The sequence below is a fragment of the Phocoena phocoena genome, chromosome 16 (assembly GCF_963924675.1).
Source record: "Phocoena phocoena chromosome 16, mPhoPho1.1, whole genome shotgun sequence".
Taxonomy (NCBI): Eukaryota; Metazoa; Chordata; class Mammalia; order Artiodactyla; family Phocoenidae; genus Phocoena; species Phocoena phocoena.
The window spans coordinates 60,335,833-60,356,152 of NC_089234.1; the positions used below are offsets into that span (position 1 = coordinate 60,335,833).

A 20,320-nucleotide genomic window follows, 5' to 3' on the forward strand; every position below is an offset into this window, starting at 1 on the left:
AGTCAGGTTCCCAGACCAGAGCATCCTCTCCAAGCCCAAGCACAGCCCAAGCCAGGTTATGTGTCCCAACAAGCAGCTCAGAAAAGGAACGTGGAACAGAGTAGCTCAGCTTTCAGGCTTTAGGTGCCACCTGCTGGCAAGAAGGCTTAGCGCCAGGAGTCACTGGCAGGGGAGGGGCAGCTGCTGGAGTCCAGCCTAGCCCCAGTCCTACTCCAGAGAATAGGCCTCCCAGGGACCTGGGTGGCATGGGGTGGAGGGAGATGAACAACCAGAGATGAACCATAACCACGAAGAGAGACACAATGGATATGACAATACCTGAGGGGAGAGAAGCATCCGGGTATTGTTCTCTGTGGCTCCAAAATGGGAATTTTTACCAGCAAGTGACAGGGTAAGAGTCACCATTCATTCTACGACTCTTTACTGATCACCTACTGTGGGCCAGGCACTGAGCAAGGTCTTCAAGGAGTTTGCAGGAGGAATCTAAAAGTGAGAAAAACAGAAAAGAAGCAAAAAGGTTAAGTACAAGCTGTGTGAGAGCACTTAGAAAAGCAGAAGGCTATCTAATCCAGATTTGGAAGTTCAAGGCAGGCTTACAGAGAATTTTTTTTTATTAAAAATACTGAGACCTGAGGGTTGAGTAGGAGTTAACAAAGGGGGAAGGAGGAGTGTCCGGGCAGCAGGTACGGAATGTACAAAGGTCCAAAGGCCAAAAAGCATGTTTCTGGGAACGGAAGTTCTAGGGTGTATCCAGTAAGTACAGATTGGGGAATGATTTTGTTACCCAAGGATGAATTAAGATGGCAGTCATTCACAAAAAAAGATGACAAAAAATACCGTTGGGCATTTTGAAACACACTTATAGATAACTAATAGGTTGTAGAAAAAATCATGATGGAAATTTTTAAATGCTTGGAACTGAATATGATAATGAAAATACTAGATATGAAAACTTGTGGGACACAGCTAAAGGGAAACTTAGAAACATCTTAACTTCCATACTTATTTACAGAAGATGGGCTGACAGTTAATAAGCTAAGCACCTGCCTCAAAGAGTTGGAAAAAGGGGCTTCCCTGGCGGCGCAGTGGTTAAGAATCCGCCTGCCAATGCAGGGGACATGGGTTCGAGCCCTGGTCCGGGAAGATCCCACATGCTACGGAGCAACTAAGCCCATGTGCCACAACTACTCAGCCTGCGCTCTAGAGCCCATAAGCCACAACTACAGAGCCCGAGTCCCACAAGTATTGAAACCCGCACGCCTAGAACCCGTGCTGCACAACAAAGAGAAGCCACCGCAGTGAGAAGCCCGCACACTGCAACAAACAGTAGCCCCCGCTCACCGCAACTAAAGAAAGCCCGCACGCAGCAACGAAGACCCAACGCAGCCAAAAAACAAAAATAAATAATTTTTAAAATTTATAAACAAAATATTCAATAGCTATAGTAAATTGGATCAACAGTTAAAAATCTGCTTACAACAAAAAGTACCAAACCCAGATGGCTTTATATAAGGGAGAAAAAAAGAAAATAGGACCAGGTTCTGTAGGATCCTGTAAGCTCCAATAAGGAGTTTGGACTTCTATCTTAATGCCACTTGGGAGCCACTGAAGGGTTTTAAGCAGGAAAATGACATAATGAGCTTTGCATTTTGGAATGATGACTTTGCCTGCAAGGCTACAGATGGATTGGAGTGGGATCCAGGTTGGAGACTGCTATAATAATCTAGTTAACAGATGCTGGAAGCCTGGATTAGGGGAATGGCTGCAGAGTTGGAGAGGTGCTAACAGATTTGGAGATTTGGAAGATGTTCAGATCACGCCTGAGGGGTAAGCGTGGGGCATATAAATTGGAGGATGGTAAGGGAGAGGAAAGAATTCAGCATGAAACCTAAATTTGTTTGGGTAACTGGGTGTGTGAGAGTGCTCTTCGGGGGTAGGGAGGCTGAGAGAACCAGGTTTGGGTGGAGAATGATGAGGCAATTTTTTGATATGGTGCCTGAGAGATATCCCAGTAGAAATACCTAGTAGGTAGGTAGATATGAGTCTGGACCCAGGAGAGGTCTAGGGGATCTCCTAAAAACCTGGGTTCTCCCAATTTCAAGGCCAACTAACCATGAGCCCATGAGGTCTGAATCAGTGTCCTAACACCAGCTCCATCTCTTCCCCAAGAGAAGCCGGGAATAGAGACCATCAAAGAGAAAGGAATTTGAATCAAAGAACCCATACTTGGGATGTCCCTGAAACAGACATGTTTGGGAGAAAGGACTTCAAGTGCCCTGTGCCCTTATCCTCCAGCTTCTGGCCCGCCCTAGATGTGAGGTCTCCTCCCTCTTTAGGGAGAAATAGGGAGCAAGGGACTGAAGTGGAGATCCAGAGATGCTATGGAGACATCTTCATGTGTTCATTCAACAAATAATTTATTGAAGCTAAAATTGAAAATTCAATTACCTATCAGTCATTCACACTCTTGGGTGAATTTTCATCATCTTCAATGTGAGGTTTAGGTTTCTCTCTCTTTTTTTTTTTAAATAGGTGAACATTCACATGTTTCCAGAATCAAACTTACATTAAAAAAGTATACATTGGAAAGCCTCATTCCCAACCATTCCCACAGCTGTATTCCATTGTGTTCCATAGTTTAATCAGTAAGGGTCGTTTTTTTGGAGAGAGATTTTGGAGGCTGGAGCTCTCTGAAAGGAAGGCCTTGGTGGATAGGCATTTGGAGGCAGCAGGGGACACTGCGGAGTCAGCGAGCAAAAGAGCAAAGGACAGGAAGTGGGGGACATTCCACTGACTTGGTAATTCTTCCTGGAGCCTTAGGAAGGAATTTATCCCCTTGGCTAGCTCAGGAAAACTCTGGATAAAGTGTTTGGGGAGAGAAAAACCTGTCTCTGGGATTCATTTATTCTATTCATTTAACAAATATGTATTGAGCCCCTGTTCGGTGTCAGGCCTTGTGCTCAGACTGTGGGGAGCATAAGGGCAAGATCTCCATCCTGGTTTAGCTGAAGACAGGATGTAAACAGACTCACAAGCAAAGGGCGCCAACTGTGCAGAGCGGTGAAGGTGGGTGTCCATGGAGGAGCCAAGCTAAGTGCTATGGGAATTCACGCAGGGAGAGCTCTTGGAGGAGTTGGCCCTTTCTCAGCCTCAGACCCAGGCTCAGATGTCATCTCCCCCAGGAAACCTTTCCAATTCTACACACACAAGTAACAGCTCCCTCTTCTGAGCCTCTTCAAGCTAACACTCAATCCCACTGTTGTACTTTCCACACTGTCTTCTAATTCTTTTAATATCTCCCCTACTAGACTGAAAGCTCCCTGATGTCGGGTCCTGTCCTTTATTCTCGGTGCATCTCTGAATCCCTAAAACTCTGCACAGTGCCTGGCTTTCAGTGTAGACATCTATTAAATTTATTCCATCTCTCCACAGAGGAGATATAGAGTTTAAGCGGAGCCCTGAAGAACTAGTTAGATTTGGACAGGTGTAAAAGATAATTAAGGAGGACAGGCAGATGGATGGGGGGTGGGAGAAGGGGGTGAAATATATCTTAAGAGTGATGGGGAGGGGACCATAGGAGATTAAAGCATGTTAAGGTCAGACTGAATTCTTAGTGTCCCTGGAGGAGAGGAATCTGGAGGCTGGTGGTCACCTAATACAGCACAAGGTTTTTTTCAGCTCTAGGAGCAAAATGAGGAGAAGCTGAGATTCATTGGGAGAATCATTTTCCCAGTGACTTCACCTGGATTTCTATGAAGGCAATTAAGGATGTTATCTCTCTTTTTAGGCCTCATCCTCCCACCCATGCCATGATTCCAGCTAGTCAGGATAGAAATTTCTAATTTTTTCCTTAGATCAACATCATGACATCTTGATTTCAAGAACTATCGAGGAGAAACTGTAACTTCAGGTCACCCCTGGCATACCAGTTCCATTTTCAAACAACATCTATAGACCAAGGGCCATAATGTTTAACATGAACTGAGCAGGAATGTGACTCTCTTCCTGGCCTTTGGACTGAGAAGGAACCACAGAAAAGTCAAATTGCCTCTGGACAAAAAGGACACCCGGTTTGAGATCTTTAAGAAAGGTAGGGAGTGATAACATGGAAGAAGCTGGTTAGCCCAGCATTCAGGCTGAATTTATAATCCCTTCTGAAACAACACAGCCTTTCTGAATTGAAACAGTTCCGTGAAACGAGGCAGGAAGAGGTCCTATCACACACGCATACACTCCGCCGCCTCTCCAGACCCTGCCAACCAAAAGCCAGATTATTGACTGTGGACTCAAAATTGATATGCCTTGTGGGAAAGGAGAGGAGGGCTTACAAGCCAGTAGCTGAGCAATCACAGTCCAGTTCCTTAACACAACAAATTACAGGCCTTTTACACAGGGGCACCCTTCTCACAAAGTGATGTGCCTGTTGCCAGCCTGACAAGGGAGGTGCCTCGTGACACTCAGGAGATGGAAGAGATACTTAGCAAGAGAGGGGACTACCTAGCAGTCCCGGTCAACAAACCTCAGAGAGGCTATTTGAAAGGTGCCCCAGTGTTTATCCTTTAACACATATGAAGGACCGATCAATTTGTGGAGACCTTAACTTTCTCTAAGCGTAGGGCTGTCTTATTAAGGAGACGCTGATTTCTTCACACCAGGATACTCTTTACAGCCCAGCTTGGAGTTTTCATTGGGAAGAGAACAGTGGGAATGGAAAGAAAGGTTGGATGTGAAGAAATTTCCAAGGGTGAACCTGTAGCCAAGGAGGCCGTGACCTTGCTTCTTACTACACTGAGCAAATAAAAGCTATCTGAAAAGAACTTCCTTGTGTTCCCACTTCTAGATCTGCCAGCTGGCCCACAGTATACCTAGCCACACTCCTGAAAATCAATGAGTTGTCCATGGCACTATCTAAAGCCATGCCATCACCATGCCCGGTATGCCACCTCCTCTGTCTATTCCTATAATTGTCTCCTCTCTTTCCTTTTACCAAAATTTCTCACCCAATTAAATAATTCCTATCACAGAATGCTATAATATATCCCATCTTAAAAAACAAAAACAAAACTTCCCCACAGTCTTCCTCACATTCCCCACATTCTTCATCCATTTCTTCCTTACACTCACTCTCTGAAATTCCTTCCTGTCAGGCTTTCACTGCTTATCATCCGCTGAGAGCAGTCCTGTCAAGGTCACCACCGACCTCCACCTTGTAAAATCCACTGGTCATTTCTCAGTCCTCACAAGTGCTTGTCCTCCCACAGGGTTTACCAGAGTTTGGCCCCTCCCTCCCACTTGAAACATTTGTTAAGTGAAAGTAATTTTCTTACCTTGCCGAGCTGCTTCTTCATTCCCCCTTCCTGGATGCTCCTGTTCCAGACCTCTAAATATGAAACTGGCAAAGGGCTCAGTAACCAGACCTCTCCTCTTCCCTACCTACACTCACTTCCTTGGGGCATTTAGTCCCACAGCTTTAAATACTATTTGTATTTCTTTGTCCACCTAGCCTCGAAGATTTAAATGTCATTTATATATAGTGATAATTTCCAAAATTATATTTCCAGGCCCATCCTCTTCCTTACACCCTACTTACATACAAATTCCTACTCTACGTCTCCACTTGACTCCAAAAGGCATCACGAACTTAACACACCCTAAATCAGACATTTAATATTCCTCCTACCAAACTGCTCCTCTCACAATCTTCCCCCAGCTTCGGTAAATGGAAACTGTTCTTCCACTTACTCAGGGCAAAATCTTGGAATCATCCTTGACTCCTTTCTTTCTCTCACATCCCACATCCAATCCATCGGCAAAATCATTTTGATTGTCTTTAAAATATATCCAGAATTTGACTACTTCTCGCCACCTCCACCATCACCTTTATCCAAATTACTATTAATTCTCACCCGGATTATAGTAGTAGCCCCCGAACTCTCACCTGTAGTAAAACTCTTACCAAATCTCGCTGGGAAGGCCACATAAGGACTGAAAAATGACTGATGGGGACTTCCCTGGTGGTCCAGTTGTTAAGACTCCTCACTCCCAATGCAGAGGGTTTGATCCCTGGTCAGGGAACTAGATCCCACATGCTGCAACTAAAGATCCAGCATGCCGCAACTAAGACCCAGCACAGCCAAAAATAAGTTGTTTTTTTTTTTAAAGAGAGAGAAATGACTGATGGATTTGCCGAAGTGGGTCACTGGTAACGTTGATAAGACTGCTTTCACTGGATTGATGGGTAGGCATAAAAGCCTGACAGAACTGGATTCCACTCTACGGTGGAATCCTACATGCTCCTGTTGATCTGTAATAACTCACCAAGAAAATTTCCCTTTCAGAGCCCTTGTATTTGCTCTTCCTTCTGCCTGGACCACCTTTCTTCCAGGTAGTCACATCTGGAATACCTGCTTTCTCTCTCTCTCTCCTGAATTCGGATTTCTATTAAAATGACAGCTTCTGAGAGAAGATTTCTCCTATCAAGCTGTTTAAAATAGCACCATCCACTCTCAGTCCCTTTATTTCTTTATCTTTTCTTTTTCTCTTCATAGCATTTATCAATTTTTTTTTTTTTTTTTTTTTTTGCGTTACGTGGGCTTCTCACTGTTGCGGCCTCTCCCGTTGCGGAGCACAGGCTCCGGACGCGGAGGCTCAGCGGCCGTGGCTCACGGGCCTAGCCGCTCCATGGCATGTGGGATCTTCCTGGACCGGGGCACGGACCCGTGTTCCCTGCATCGGCAGGCGCACTCTCAACCACTGCAGCACCAGGGAAGCGCCAATCACTATTTGAATATATCTCTTTATTGGACGTCTCCCCACCCCACTACACACACTAGAATGTAAGCTCCATGAAGGCAGGGGCTTTGTTTTGTTCACCTACTGCATACCTAGCCAGGCAAATAGTGGGTACTCAATAAATATCTGTTGAATGAATAAATAAGAGACATTCGTCTCAAACGCATAGAGTTACTACCAAGAACGTGCAAGCATACAAAACTTTAAGACCTCCGAATATGCCCCCTTGGACTCCAGGAATGTGGGCTTGCACCCTTGGCGCCTCACTTTGACGTCCCCCTCTTAGAAGACATACGGTAGCGCCTCCGCCCTCGCTCAAATCTCGGAAAAGGCGGGGCGGAGGGTTTATGTCATCACCCTGCGACCGCCAGCCCCGCGACGCGCCGGGTGCTGGCTCAGCCTTTCGCTCTCCCGGCCTCCCCCTCCCAGGTTCCGCGCTCTGGTTCCGCCATGGAATCCAACAAGGATGAAGCCGAGCGCTGTATTAGCATCGCCCTCAAGGCCATCCAGAGCAACCAGCCTGACCGGGCGCTCCGCTTCCTGGAGAAGGCGCAGCGGCTGTACCCGACGCCGCGAGTTCGCGGTGAGTGTGAGGTGCCGGAGACATGGAGGGGACATTAGAACTGATGGGGGGAATACGGGAACGGACCGACAGGAGCAGTTGGAGGAGGGGGAGGGGTGGCGAGGCGCGGCTACGCCTGCGCACTGAGACGCGCGGTGGCCGCCGGGAGGTGTAGTCTTTGGCTCCCACGCCTCTCCGGGATGCTGGACACCTGATGACAGGGGCGACAGCGACTTCAGATTTCCAGGTTCTTGCAGAACGCTCTGAGATTTGGAGTTCCCAAGAATGAGAGGCGCTGGCAGACGGGGCGAAAGGAACTTACGTGGAAGAGAAATCGAAACTACTTTTCCCAAGGGGCCTTTCGGTGGCCCAAGGCCAGTTGCCGGCCTGAGAAATATTATAGTTCAGGAAAATAAAGATAACTCCTCTGAAGGAGAGAATGAGTTCTATAGAGGGAAAGAGGACTTCCGACCTTCGGACAGCCTAAAAAGGCATCTCCATATCTTCACTCCCTCGCACGTCTCCGGGCGAGGGCCAGGGACCACCCTCCCCAAACTAGAGCCTGCCTTTTTCACATTCCACACACCACCTTGGAGCGTCTGTCCTGAGACCGGGCTCTTCACTCCCTCCTGGAGACTCTTTTCCCGCTTGCGAGACTCAGAGCGATGGCCTTATCCTCCCCCACCCACCCTCGCCCCCAAGAGTCCATCAATGGCCGGCCATATGGACGGCTGGACAGCCACAGGCTGCTAAGCGGCCCTAGACTGTTTCCAAACCAGAGAGGGAATAGCGAGGCTGTCTCTACTACTGATCATCTTCCTCTACCCAGGAACCCTTTTTTTCTTTAACCTAAGTCTTCTTTGGAGTTTTTCTTCATACACGCTGGAGGGGAGAAAGAGGTTGTCCGTTAAACATACAGAGTTTGCGCCTGCAATTACCACTTAGTAAAGTGGCGTATAGCAGATACTCAGAAGACCCGGGTTCTCATCCTAACTGCTACCATGTGATCTTTCTGAGCTTGGGTTTCCTCAACTGGAAAATTAGAGTGTTGGCACAGATAATGTGAATAACAATCATACCCATAGGGCTTCTCAGTTTAGAGAGCTCTTTCAGTGCATTTTCTCTCTTGAGCCTGCCCTATCAGGGAGGCAGAGCAAAGATCATTACCTTTGTTCGGTAGATGAGGAAATACCTCAGAGGCCAGGGACTTACCCGGATTACACAGCTAGAAATTGGAAAGTTCTGTGACTCTCTACATGTTTAGTAAAGGAGTGAAGTGAAACTGAACAGCATCAGTCAGCCTTCCAACCCTTCTTACCTGCGATATGCAACTGAGAAAGGGTAATAGTGGTGGAAGAGGCAGCCTGGAATGCCTGAATTTTTCTCCCTCCTGATTCTGCGGGTTGATCTTTGGCCTGTTTGCCCTAGAGAGAGTTTCAGTCTGTATTTTCCAGGACTCCTGAGGTAACCTGCTCAAGGAACTTTTCTGTGAAATCACACTCTGTAAAAGGGGAGCCCCCTATATGGGGCAGGGGGGGCTTCCAGCTCTCAGTGTTCTGACTGATACTTCAAGGGTTCAGAAACAGGCAGCCAAGAAAGGATGGTGACAACATGGCCTGTGGAGCTCTTCTGTCAGCAAGCCCCCTCGTCCAGTTCAGGTGCTTGGATGGGTGTCCTTCCTGGGGCACAAGTACTGGAATTTGCTCAGGCAGAAGAGGGACCTGCTGCATATTTGTCATATTCATGTTATTCTGAAAAGAGTATATGGCTCGTGAGTCTCTGTGAACTTCACCTTGTGCCATCTGCAGCCCTGCACTGAGCTGACAAGGATGTGGGGGTAATTTGGGCTTGAGATGGGGAAAGCTTGGTTAAAAAATATTAGGTAGTTGTCTACACTTGATGTTTAAAGTTTGAACTCATTCCGGATACGCATTTAATGCAAAGACCTCTTTCTTTTCTTTCATTTGTAAAGTCTCTGCTTGTTGCTAAGTGGTAATAACAAGATTGGTAAGACATGATTGTTCACCTTAAGGAGTTTCCGACTAGTGAAGGAGACAGAGTTACAGAAAACGTAATATTGCAAACCATAAAACAAGAGCTGTGATTAAACAAAAATTAAGCACAGTGTTAGATGCTGAGAACCTAAAGATGGTTGTGAAAAATCCAGTCCCTTCCCTCCATGAGTTCAGTCTGCTGAGGTGGAGGGGAGTATGGGGGCCGGGGGCGGCATGGAGGATACACTATAAGCAGTATCATGACGGGGACGTAAAATAATTGTAGATCACAGCGAAGGAAGGCTTCAGGGAGTACGATGGGAGGCCGCATTTGAACTGCACTTTGGAGGAAGGTAGGAGACTTGAGAAGGGCATACGGGGGAAAAAGACATGGAGGCTGCAAGTTGTAAGAGGTGTGGGGGAAGGGATTGAGTTTAACAAGATGTGGAGGCTGTGGCGGTAGTAATTTGAGTGCAGAGAGGACTATGGTTGGAAAATACGATGGAGCCAGATGGTGGGAATTCTTTCCTGCCATGCCAGGATATTTTCACTTTATTCTGTAGTTAATGGAAAAACTACTGAAGTATTTGATAGCAGGAGGAAGATAAGGGTACTGTTCTTAAAAAGAGAACAGCATAGGGGCTTCTCTGGTGGCGCAGTGGTTAAGAATCTGCCTGCCAATGCAGAGGACACGGGTTCGAGCCCTGCTCCGGGACGATCCCACATGCCGCAGAGCAACTAAGCCGTGCACCACAACTACTGAGCCTGTGCTCTAGAACCCGCGAGGCACAACTCCTGAGCCTGCGTGCCACAACTACTGAAGCCCGTGTGCCTAGAGAGCGTGCTCCGCAGCAAGAGAAGCCACGACAATGAGACGCCCGCCTACTGCAACAAAGAGTAACCCCTGCTCACCACAACTAGAAAAGCCCACACAGAGCAACAAAGACCCAACACAGCCAAAAATAAAAAACAAACAAATAAATAAAATTTATTTTAAAAAAAATAGAGAATGGCATAAAGGGTTAATGAGTGGGAAGAGAGACTCAAGGCAGAAACCTGTTAGGAGACACTTGCCTTGTGTGGGTTAGGAGTTATGAGGGCCTGAGATAAGGCAGCATGGATCAGGATAAAGTCACTGGAGGAAAGGTACCGAGCCTTCTGTGAGAGAAGGATGCTGAGGAGAAATAGGGACTCAGAATTCAAGCCTGTGTGACCAGGAAGAAACCAAGGCTGAAGAACATGGGTGGGAAGAGATGGGCAGAGTGCAAGGTGCCTGTGGGATGTTCCAAAGAAGCTGTCAGCTTGGAGCTCAGGAGAGAGCTCCCGATTCCAGGTGAAAGTCTGCTGTCATCAGCTGGATGGAGCTCACTGGAGTTGTGCCTGGCTGAGGTCACTGTGGGAAAGTGTGAAGCGTGTAGCAGAGGCTGCTGCAGGCACAACCATTGCCACATCTGCCCTTAGGCAATAGGCAGAGACAGAGGAAGCAGGAGAGTGAGCTAGAGCAACAGCAGGAAGAGGCAGTCCCAGGAGAGGGCAGTGGCCAGGGAGCCACGGAGCCATGTGTCAGGGAGGCTGTGAGCAGCACTGTCAGTTGCTGCAGAGGCCACGTGGGAAAAGGGCAGGTCGAGAAATGAAGGGGAGAGGGGCAAGAGCATGGGGGAAGACTGGTCTTGGAGAAGTGGAAGGACAGGCGGAGGGCTGGGGTGGGAGGAGGCTCAGAGAAACCTCGAAGGGTCAGGGGACCTCACAGTTAAAGGATGTGAGGGGACCTGAAACTCTGCCACAGGAGGTGGGGTGGGGAGGCACCGAGGGCTGGACAGATGTAGCGGGGCCCTGAGCTGGGGCCCTTTAAAAAGAAGGGAAACTCTCTTTCTGAGAGTTTCTATCCAGCCCCTGCAGCCTGGTAGCCCTTGGCTTCACTGCAGGCAATGATGGAAGGCACTGTGTTTTCCAGGGAGCTGATGAGAACATCTGTAGACCTCAGTTTCCCTAGTGTACAAAGTGAGGGTTAGCCATGGAGGACAGCTTGGCTGCCTCAGATTCAGTGGAAGCACCTGGCACAGAGACTGACACAGTGCAGAATGAGTTGCTGGTAATATTGTGATCTGGGCTGATGAACTGGCCAGCCACGGGAGCAGGCTGGCCAGGGAGGTAAGGGATCCCAAGGTGGGGCACTGGGGAACTCGGGGCTTCGGAAGGTAAAGTCTCAGCACTCAGCAGGCGTTGGACCTACTTGTAACCGTGAGATGTCAGGCCGTCCCAGACTCCAGGTCCATGCCAAAGGCTGCCCAAGGTTCTATGCAATGGCTGCCTCTGGGGTCCAGGCTAAGTCAGGAAGGCCAGCGCACGGGAGAAGGGAGGATTGGTAGCTGAGAGAGTTTGGCATTCAGGGTCCAGGAATGAGGGATGTACCAGGGCTGGCAAGGTCCAGGGTGGGGCTGTCTGTCGAAGGACTGAGCACACCCCCCATTGTGCGATCAGTCCTTCCATTTACCTTATTTCATAGAATCTTACTTACCCCCCTGAACAACTCTGTGAGGGCAGGGACTGTGTCTTCACTGAGGAATTAGGTAACTTGACAAGGCCACGTGGCTAATTAGCAAAGGCCCCAGACTGTCCAGCCCCACTCCCAGGCTCTTTCCCTAATCCAGCCTCCCTCTCCTCACTCAGCTTGGGTACTGCAGGTACAAAGAGACACCTGGAGATGAAGTTACCGTAACAGATGACACAGTGTTTGTTGGGCATTGTGCTCAGTTCTTTGTAAGCATTCACTCATTTACTGATTTACTCTTGCAAGTTTCTTGAGGAAGGTAGTTCTACATGGAGAAGCTAAGTTAACTTGTCCAAGGTGACTCTTGATAGCAAGTGGCAGGCCAGGTTTGAAGCGGGCAGTCTGACTCTCCAGTCTGGGTTTGAGGAGGGGCCTCCGCTAGTAGCTTTGGCGTAGAAATGCTCTCACATCTACCTGAGCTGCTACTGCTCCCACCTCAGCTTTGGTCTCTTCCACCAATTTCCCTTCTTTTTAAATGTCTGCCAGCTTTACTGGGAAGGGGCAGAGTCAGGATTTGAACCCAGTCATGTCTGTCTAACTCTATCGCCACATTAAGCTATTCTATCTCCTACTCTTTTGTTACTTTGTCTGTCAGCCACTGTGCCATGAGGGATGTAACAGTGAGACAGGATGAGGCGGTCACATTCGGAGCCTAGCAGAGGGGATGTCCAGGCCACAAGAGAGACAATTGTCGACAACCAGAAATCTTGAACTGCCACCTCAAATAGGAACGTTCTGTGTGACCCAGAGCACATCCACTCCCCTTTGGGCTCTCTTTCTGCAGTGTAGGGAAATTAGAGGGGCTGATTCCGTGTAACTGCCTAAAAAGCTTCCAGACTCTTCCCTGAAAGGTACTGAAGAGAGTCCATCCCTTCTCCTGGCCGATGCCCCGGTGCATCTACAGCAACGGAATGGCTGCTCACGTTGTCCTCGGCATCAGCCTGGACCAGTGGGGCTTCCAGAGAAATCGAAATAAACAGCTTCTTTAAAAGCCCTAGGAAACCAGCAAACCAGCTCCTCCCTCAGTGCCATCTTGATCAGCATCGCTTTACCTGTTGGTTTCTTCCTTTGCCATTTCCTTGGTGCCTGGCGTAGACCTGGAGCCTGGGATGGCCGGACGTCTCACAGTTACAACTGGGTCCAAAGCCTGCTGGGTGCTGAGACTTCGCCTTCCTAAGACTTGCAGGTCCCCAGCGCCCACACCTTGGGTCCCCTCACCTCCCTGGCCAGCCAGTCCATCAGCCCAGGTCACAGTATTAGCAGCCCCTCATTTCGAACTTTTACTCTATGTCAGTCTTTGTGCCAGGTGCTTATACACATCTCATTTCATCCTTATCTACTGTGAGGAAAGCGAGATTCAGAGCAATTTCACAGCTCAGCCAGGGTCAGTGTTAGGAAGTGGCTGAGCTGAGATTTGAAACCTGGGTCTTTGTGAATGAACTTCTCTCTTGGAACAGCTGTGCTGGAAGGGGCTCCCCCTGCCAGGCTCGTGTGTTCTGGGATAGCAACTTAGTCAAGAGCATGGTTTCAGGAGCTGGACATCCTGGAATTTAAGTGCTGCTACTCATCTTGTATAGCCACAGGCAAGGTGATCAAACGCAGCTCCTCCCTTACAACAGGGATGGCAGTAATAAGACCCAGCTCTAAAGTCACTATCAAGATTAAATGGGTGTGGGCTTCCCTGGTGGCACAGTGGTTGAGAGTCCGCCTGCCGATGCAGGGGACAGGGGTTCGTGCTGCAGTCCAGGAAGATGCCACATGCCGCGGAGCGGCTGGGCCCGTGAGCCGTGACCGCTGGGCCTGCGCGTCCGGAACCTGTGCTCTGCAACGGGAGAGGCCACAACAGTGAGAGGCCTGCGTGCCACAAAAAAAAAGATTAAATGGGTGAATACATGCAGAGCACCATGTCCAGGCCTGCTGACTCATAGTGAGCACTCATCACTCTCTCCTCTCTGAGTGCCTTCCCAGGCTTTTGCTACAGGGGCCTCTCCACCCCATCATGCAGGGCAGGCTCACCTGTCAGCCTCTGTATTGGGATTTCCCAGCTGCTGACTCAGTGAGGACACGTGAATTTACAGCGGTGGCTCAGGACACAGTGGTCCACTTGAGCCCCAGTGCTCTGCTCTCAGCGAGCCCTGCTCCAGGCTTTGGGTGAGACCCACATGCGTCGCAGTAGAGAGTGTCTGACACCCAGCACGGTGCCTGGAGCCCTGCAAGCACCTGGCACATTTGAAGGAAGCTGATGACCATCCAGACTGTGCTGCCATCCTTCCTCTGCACAGAGGTGTCCTGGGTCCCTGCAGTGGTCCAGATGCCTGGTTTCCCAGGGCGCTGTACCCCAGGCATGACTAGGGGGCTCAGAGCTGGTTTTGTGCCTGTAATAAATGGGCACAGGGGACTCTGCCAGAGATATGGGCCTTTCCTCATTGAGTCGGCAGGCACCAAGGACTTGGGTTTGAATAACTGTGACCCTCTCTGAGGGTGACAGCTAAGGCCCTGTATAGACTATGAACATTGAAGTAGGACATCTGATGTGGCCAGCCATTTGGAAGAGGTAAACAATAGCAAGCAGTGAGCACAGCAGATGTTAGTCCTGAGTCTCACACCACCCCTGGCCCTCTGGGGCAGAATCACTGCCCCACCCCATTCCTCTCCATGGCTAAGGGAGAGGAAGCCTTCTCCAGGAAGCCTTCCGACCAGCCCCAGCTGACTCAAATGGTCCTGCTAAGTGGAATCCCCATTACAGAGTACTTTGCCCATCTTCTCACTCAATGGAAGGTGGCTATTAAACACATTACTTTGGGATTTAAAAAACCTAAAGCGTTAATGGTTTATTTTTATGCTGAGTTTAAAAATGATCTATACCCGGGCTTCCCTGGTGGCGCAGTGGTTGAGAGTCTGCCTGCTGATGCAGGGGACACGGGTTCGTGCCCCGGTCCAGGAAGATCCCACATACCATGGAGTGGCTGGGCCCGTGAGCCATGGCCACTGATCCTGCGTGTCCAGAGCCTGTGCTCCGCAACGGGAGAGACCACAACGGTGAGAGGCCTGCGTACCGCAAAAACAAACAAACAAAAAAAGATCTATACCCTAAGAACTGTGGATCCTAAGAGAGCAGGCAACTATCCCGTTAGCCCTCCACAGGCCCAAGTCAGGGAAGGAGCGAGCTTCATTGGGAAAAAGACTGGGTGGGATGCGGGGGTCCCGGGATCTCCCAGGGCCAGGCAGTCCCTCAGCCATTGCACATGGCCTTGCTGGAGGAGGAGCCCTGAATAGTTTCCTTGCTTTTGCACAGCCCTGATCGAGTCCCTCAACCAGAAACCACAGTCGGCCAGCGACCAACCGCAACCCACAGAGGCAACCCAGGCGACCCATAGGAAAGCAGGTGGGGCCGGCACCCCCTCGGCCAACGGTGAAGCCGGAGGAGGAGAGAGCACCAAAGGCTACACTGCTGAACAAGTAGCGGCCGTGAAAAGGTAGAGGGCTGGGCGGCAGGCAGGGGCGAGAGCCTGGTGTGTTGGGACATTTTCAACTCTAGAGAAGGCTTCCTGCAGCCTGTCATCCACCTCACCTGGGAGGGTCTTAAGGCTGGAGGAGGTTCAAGAAGTCGAGCTCACCAGACCCTCTCCTTGTTTCCCACAAGGCTCTGGAGTGCCGGCCTCAGGGCTCCACTGTTCCTCCCGCCAAGACAACCCACAGCAGAGGCTGGAAATGCTGACACTGCCGGCTTCCTCTGCCACGGGCCAGCAGGTCCTGGGCCTCGTTACACAGCCCTGTTTGTCAGAGATGAGGCCTGGTCTCCCCCTCCAGATACTCCCACAACCCACACTCCTGCCCCCAACAAAGGCCCTTTCAGATCAGAGCCTGTGTTGGGTAGAGTGGAGACAGGAGACGGTTATCCCTCCGAGGCTTGGGCCGACCCTGCACAGAGCAGCTCACTACCAGGCTGAGACGGTCCAGCCAAGGCTTCTCAGGAGTAGCTACTCCTCTCATTTCTCCTGAGGCCTCCCTACCAGCCAGCCTCGGGAATCCCTCTGCAGTCATTCCCACATGGTCCTGGCTGCTACTGAAGACATTGGCAGGCTTCAGGTCTGGGGTTCAGCCTCTGTGTGACCCAGCGTGACTATAGTTTGCCATAAAAGCATTTGCCAAATTTACATCTTTCTGACCAGACAGGATTTTGACCAGACAAGCCCATGGGTTATAAGCAATAGAAACTGATTGTGGGCCAAGAGTCAGGGGTTCTCCAGGGAGCCCAGGAATAAGAATTAGTGGAAGAGAAACAGCGTCTCTTCAGGGCCCTGAGATGGGGTGAACAGACACCTGCCGTGTCTGGCCTCTCTGTTACCCCCTCAGACTCGGATAGCCAAGAGAGTAGAGCTGGCAGAGCCTGGAACACACCTGCCCTTGGGCAGAAGCCCCTGATGGACGGACACTGACAGTCCTTCTGTGGTTGCCTGCAGTGAGGGTGCTGTTAGCTCAGGGAAATGGTTCCTGGCCTGGCAAAAACAGCGACTGCCCCCTCTTAAATCCTGAGTGTATTCTTGCTGTCTCTACTGGGCCTGTCCTGCTGGTCCCCAAGCCTGCTCAGAGCTGTGCACCCACACTGCTCTTTCCTCGCCCGCCACACCTCCCCTACGTGTTTCTCCACGTAGAGGTCCCCCACCAAGCTCCACTCCCTTCTCTAGGGTCAAGCAATGTAAAGATTACTACGAGATCCTGGGGGTGAGCAGAGGGGCCTCAGATGAGGACCTGAAGAAGGCCTACCGCAGACTGGCCCTCAAGTTCCACCCTGACAAGAACCGCGCGCCTGGCGCCACTGAAGCTTTCAAAGGTGAGCTGGCCCTGGTTCCCTAGTGTTTGGGTGTTCTGATCGCCTGTCCTTGGGAGGGAGGGAGGGAAGGGGGGGGAGGAGGGAGGGAGGGAGGGAGAAGGGGCTTTTCCAGGAAATGGCCTTGGGAAGTGGCTCAAGTCCTCCCAGCTCAGGAGCTGCTTCCTGGGAAGAAGGTCCTAGTAGCCGCCTACAGCCACATGGTCTGTCAGAGCACAGATGGCGCCACTCCTCCCTCTCGTTGCCCCTCAATCCCTGGGGGTTACAGGCGGGGAGCTGAGGCAAGAGAGGCCAGGTGGCTTCTCCAAGGTCACATGGTGATTGAGGGGCAGAAGCAGGCCTCCTGACTCACCCGTGTTCACGTCCTCATCCTGGGATCGTGGTAATAGTTTCCCTGTGCTGAGAAACTAGGTGGCCCTGAGTCAGAGCTTGGTGGCCTCCTCAGCACCAGCAGCCATGGCCAACCCACCCCGGCCTCTTTACATACACACACCCTCCCTCTCACACCACACACAGCCTAGGGCCTGCCCTGGGGGGACGTGAAAGTCTCTCTGGCCTCAGGGCCTGTTGGTTCTGGGGTGGGTGCTTCAGTTCTGGCTGAAATGATAAGCTACCCTTTAATCATTTATATTTTCACTGAACAAATCAGGCACACGTGCGGGCTCTGTGCCAGCACTGAGTTGCTGGGCGCTGCAGTTCCACAGACATCTCTTCTCTCACACCCACCTTGTCCTCAGTGGGACCTTCAGGATCTTAGGCTCACTCCCTCTGGGCGATGGTGTGGTGACTAGCCCTGTCTGGCCCAAGCAGGGTGCTGTGCAGTACGGGGGCTGGGACCACAGCCAGATGGGGAGTCTGCGGCAGAGCAGACCCCAAGACCCAGTGTGCCGTCTCACAGCGCTGCCCCAGGTGCTCCATGGCAGGCTGTTTGGGGTTGGTCCCCAGTGAGGCAGTCTGCAGGCATCTTCCCCCGCTGCTGGTCCACCAGCCCCAGGGGAAGAAGGAGAATAGGACTGGGGAGGCAGGGTAGCTGTGGTTAATGTTTCTCCAGCCCTGACCTCTGCCTGCAGCCCTGCCCTACAGGCACTGAGAGACCACACCTGGCCTCGGGGCCTGTCACAATGGGAAGAGGAGGAACATTCTCCTTATTCTCAGGGGTTGCAGGTTGTGAAGAGATGCAGCTTTGACCTCCTCCTTTGAGAGAGTGGGCCGCTGGTGAAGGAGCAAGAGACGAAGGAGGGCTCGGAGCTGGGGCCTTCGAGGCCTCCCACCTCGGGGGCTCTAATGGGGAGGCCCCTGGGCTGGGCCAAGGAAGAGCAGCTGGGACCTGGACCCCAGGGAAGACAGGGCTCGCCCTGCCACACCGCCAGCAGTGGTGAGCCGGGGGACGTGGCCCCTCCTGGGAGTTCCTGCTGCTCTCCAGTTTATAGCAGCACACCACATGTTTGTGCAGCCCTCATGTCGTGCTATGACTTCAAGATTACATACCCTCCAGAAAGGGGGTGCCTGATCCCACTGGACACCCCAAGAGAGAGTGATGAGGTGGGGGCATTTTGGTGGTTTTCATAAAGTCAGAGAGCCGACTTGAAGCAAGACACACCTGGGTTTGATTCCTGGCTCTGCAGCATCAGACCTCTGTGAGCTGACACTACACCTCTCTGAGCCTCAGTTTCCTCATTGGTAAAATGGAGATGGGATGTTAGGCATAAGAAAGATAATGCCCATAAAGGGCCTGGCGTGTAGAAAAAATCGGACCATCATCGCGAAGTGGAGAGCAAGGAGCCTGAGCATTAATCCTCCACCCGGCCCAGGCTGCCTGCATTCACGTAGAGGTATTCCTGCATGTCCCCCACCCGCCCCCTCTTGCTCAACAGCCAGACTTCCCGCTGGCCCCTAGGACTCCTGCTTCCTAGAGCAGCACTTGAGTACCTGAAGGAAGTGAGTGCTTGGCCGCCACAGGCGCCTCCAGCCACACCCCCAGCATCCTCGGGCCTGACCTTTCTACCTCCTTTCTAGCCATTGGCACAGCATACGCAGTACTTAGCAACCCAGAGAAAAGGAAGCAGTATGACCAGTTCGGCGATGACAAGAGCCAGGCAGCCCGGCACGGCCATGGGCACGGGGACTTCCACCGCGGCTTTGAAGCTGACATCTCCCCTGAAGACCTCTTCAACATGTTCTTTGGAGGTGGCTTCCCATCTAGTAAGTCCCCCCGCTGTCCCCACAGCCAGGCCTCCCTGGTGGTGATGGTGGGAGACTGGATGCCAGCCTCTCCCGTTCCCAGCAGCCCCACTCCTGACTCAGTCCCTCTGACCCTCCAGGTAACGTCCATGTCTATAGCAACGGCCGCATGCGCTACACGTACCATCAAAGGCAGGACCGCAGGGAGAACCAGGGTGATGTGAGTGAGGAGAGCGCTGGGGAGGGGATGGGGAGGGTGCCCGGTGACACCCGAGGGGATGGGGCCTGGGCTGGGGAGTGATACCCCTCGCTGACACTCTGCGGCAGCAGTGCCCCCAGAACTTAAGCCGGGAAGCCATCTTGGCCCCCCCTGTGCCATCCTGCTGAGGGACACCAGAGGGAACCATACTGCCCAGCACCCACGGCCAGAGTGGGGGTTTCATGGCCTCTGCTGGGGAACGTAATGCAGAAATTTCTCTACCTGCAGGCAGGTTCCAGTGTGAATGGCCTTTGTCAGGTCCATTTGTTCTTTTGGGGTTTTTTCCTTTTTTTAAGATTTAATTTTATTCATTTTTGGCTGCATTGGGTCTTTGTTGCTGTGCACGGGCTTTCTCTAGTTGCTGTGAGCGGGGGCTACTCTTCGTTGCGGCATGTGGGCTTCTCATTGCGGTGGCTTCTCTTGTTGCAGAGCACGGGCCCTAGGTGCAGGGGCTTCAGTAGTTGTGGCACGCCAGCTCTAGAGCGCAGGCTCAGTAGCTGTGGTGCACGGGCTTAGCTGCTCCGCGGCATGTGGGATCTTCCGGGACCAGGGTGTGAACCCATGTTCCCTGCATTGACGGCGGATTCTTAACCACTGCACCACCAGGGAAGTCCCGGTCAATTTGGTTAAGTCCTAAGTGACATTTTCCAAGCAACGGAAAGTTAAACTTAATGATAGAATTGTAAAGCATGACAACATAGGGCTGGCTCTTCTTGCTTCTTTTCAGCACTCTTTAAAAATGTATACAGGGACTTCCCTGGTGGTACAGTGGTTAAGAATCTGCCTGCCAGTGCAGGGGACACGGGTGCGATCTCTGGTCCAGGAAGATCCCACATGCCATGGAGCAACTAAGCCCGTGCGCCACAATTACTGAGCCTGTGCTCTAGAGCCTGCGAGCCACAACTACTGAGCCCGTGTGCCACAACTACTGAAGCCCACGCACCTAGAGCCCATGCTCCGCAACAAGAGAAGCCACCGCAGTGAGAAGCCTACGCACTGCAACAAAGAGTAGCCCCTGCTCGCCACAACTAGAAAAAGCCCGTGCCCAGCAACAAAGACCCAGTGCAGCCAATAAATAAATAAATAAATAAATAACAGCAAAGAGTAGCCCCTGCTCACCACAACTAGGAAAAGCCTGTGCCCAGCAACG

At 51.2% G+C, this 20,320-nt stretch overlaps 1 protein-coding gene across 1 annotated transcript in view; it reads left to right on the forward strand.

Annotated features, from left to right (window-relative positions):
- Nucleotides 1-7,170: 7,170 nt before the first annotated feature.
- Nucleotides 7,171-20,320, forward strand: part of DNAJB12 (DnaJ heat shock protein family (Hsp40) member B12) — an 18,360-nt gene continuing 5,210 nt past the window's right edge. Inside the window, exons 1-5 of the mRNA XM_065894269.1 lie at nt 7,171-7,375; nt 15,195-15,375; nt 16,588-16,733; nt 18,747-18,932; nt 19,052-19,131. Of these exons, the coding sequence (XP_065750341.1) occupies nt 7,243-7,375; nt 15,195-15,375; nt 16,588-16,733; nt 18,747-18,932; nt 19,052-19,131 (726 nt within the window). The 5' untranslated portion in view covers nt 7,171-7,242. The remainder of the gene's footprint in view (nt 7,376-15,194; nt 15,376-16,587; nt 16,734-18,746; nt 18,933-19,051; nt 19,132-20,320) is intronic.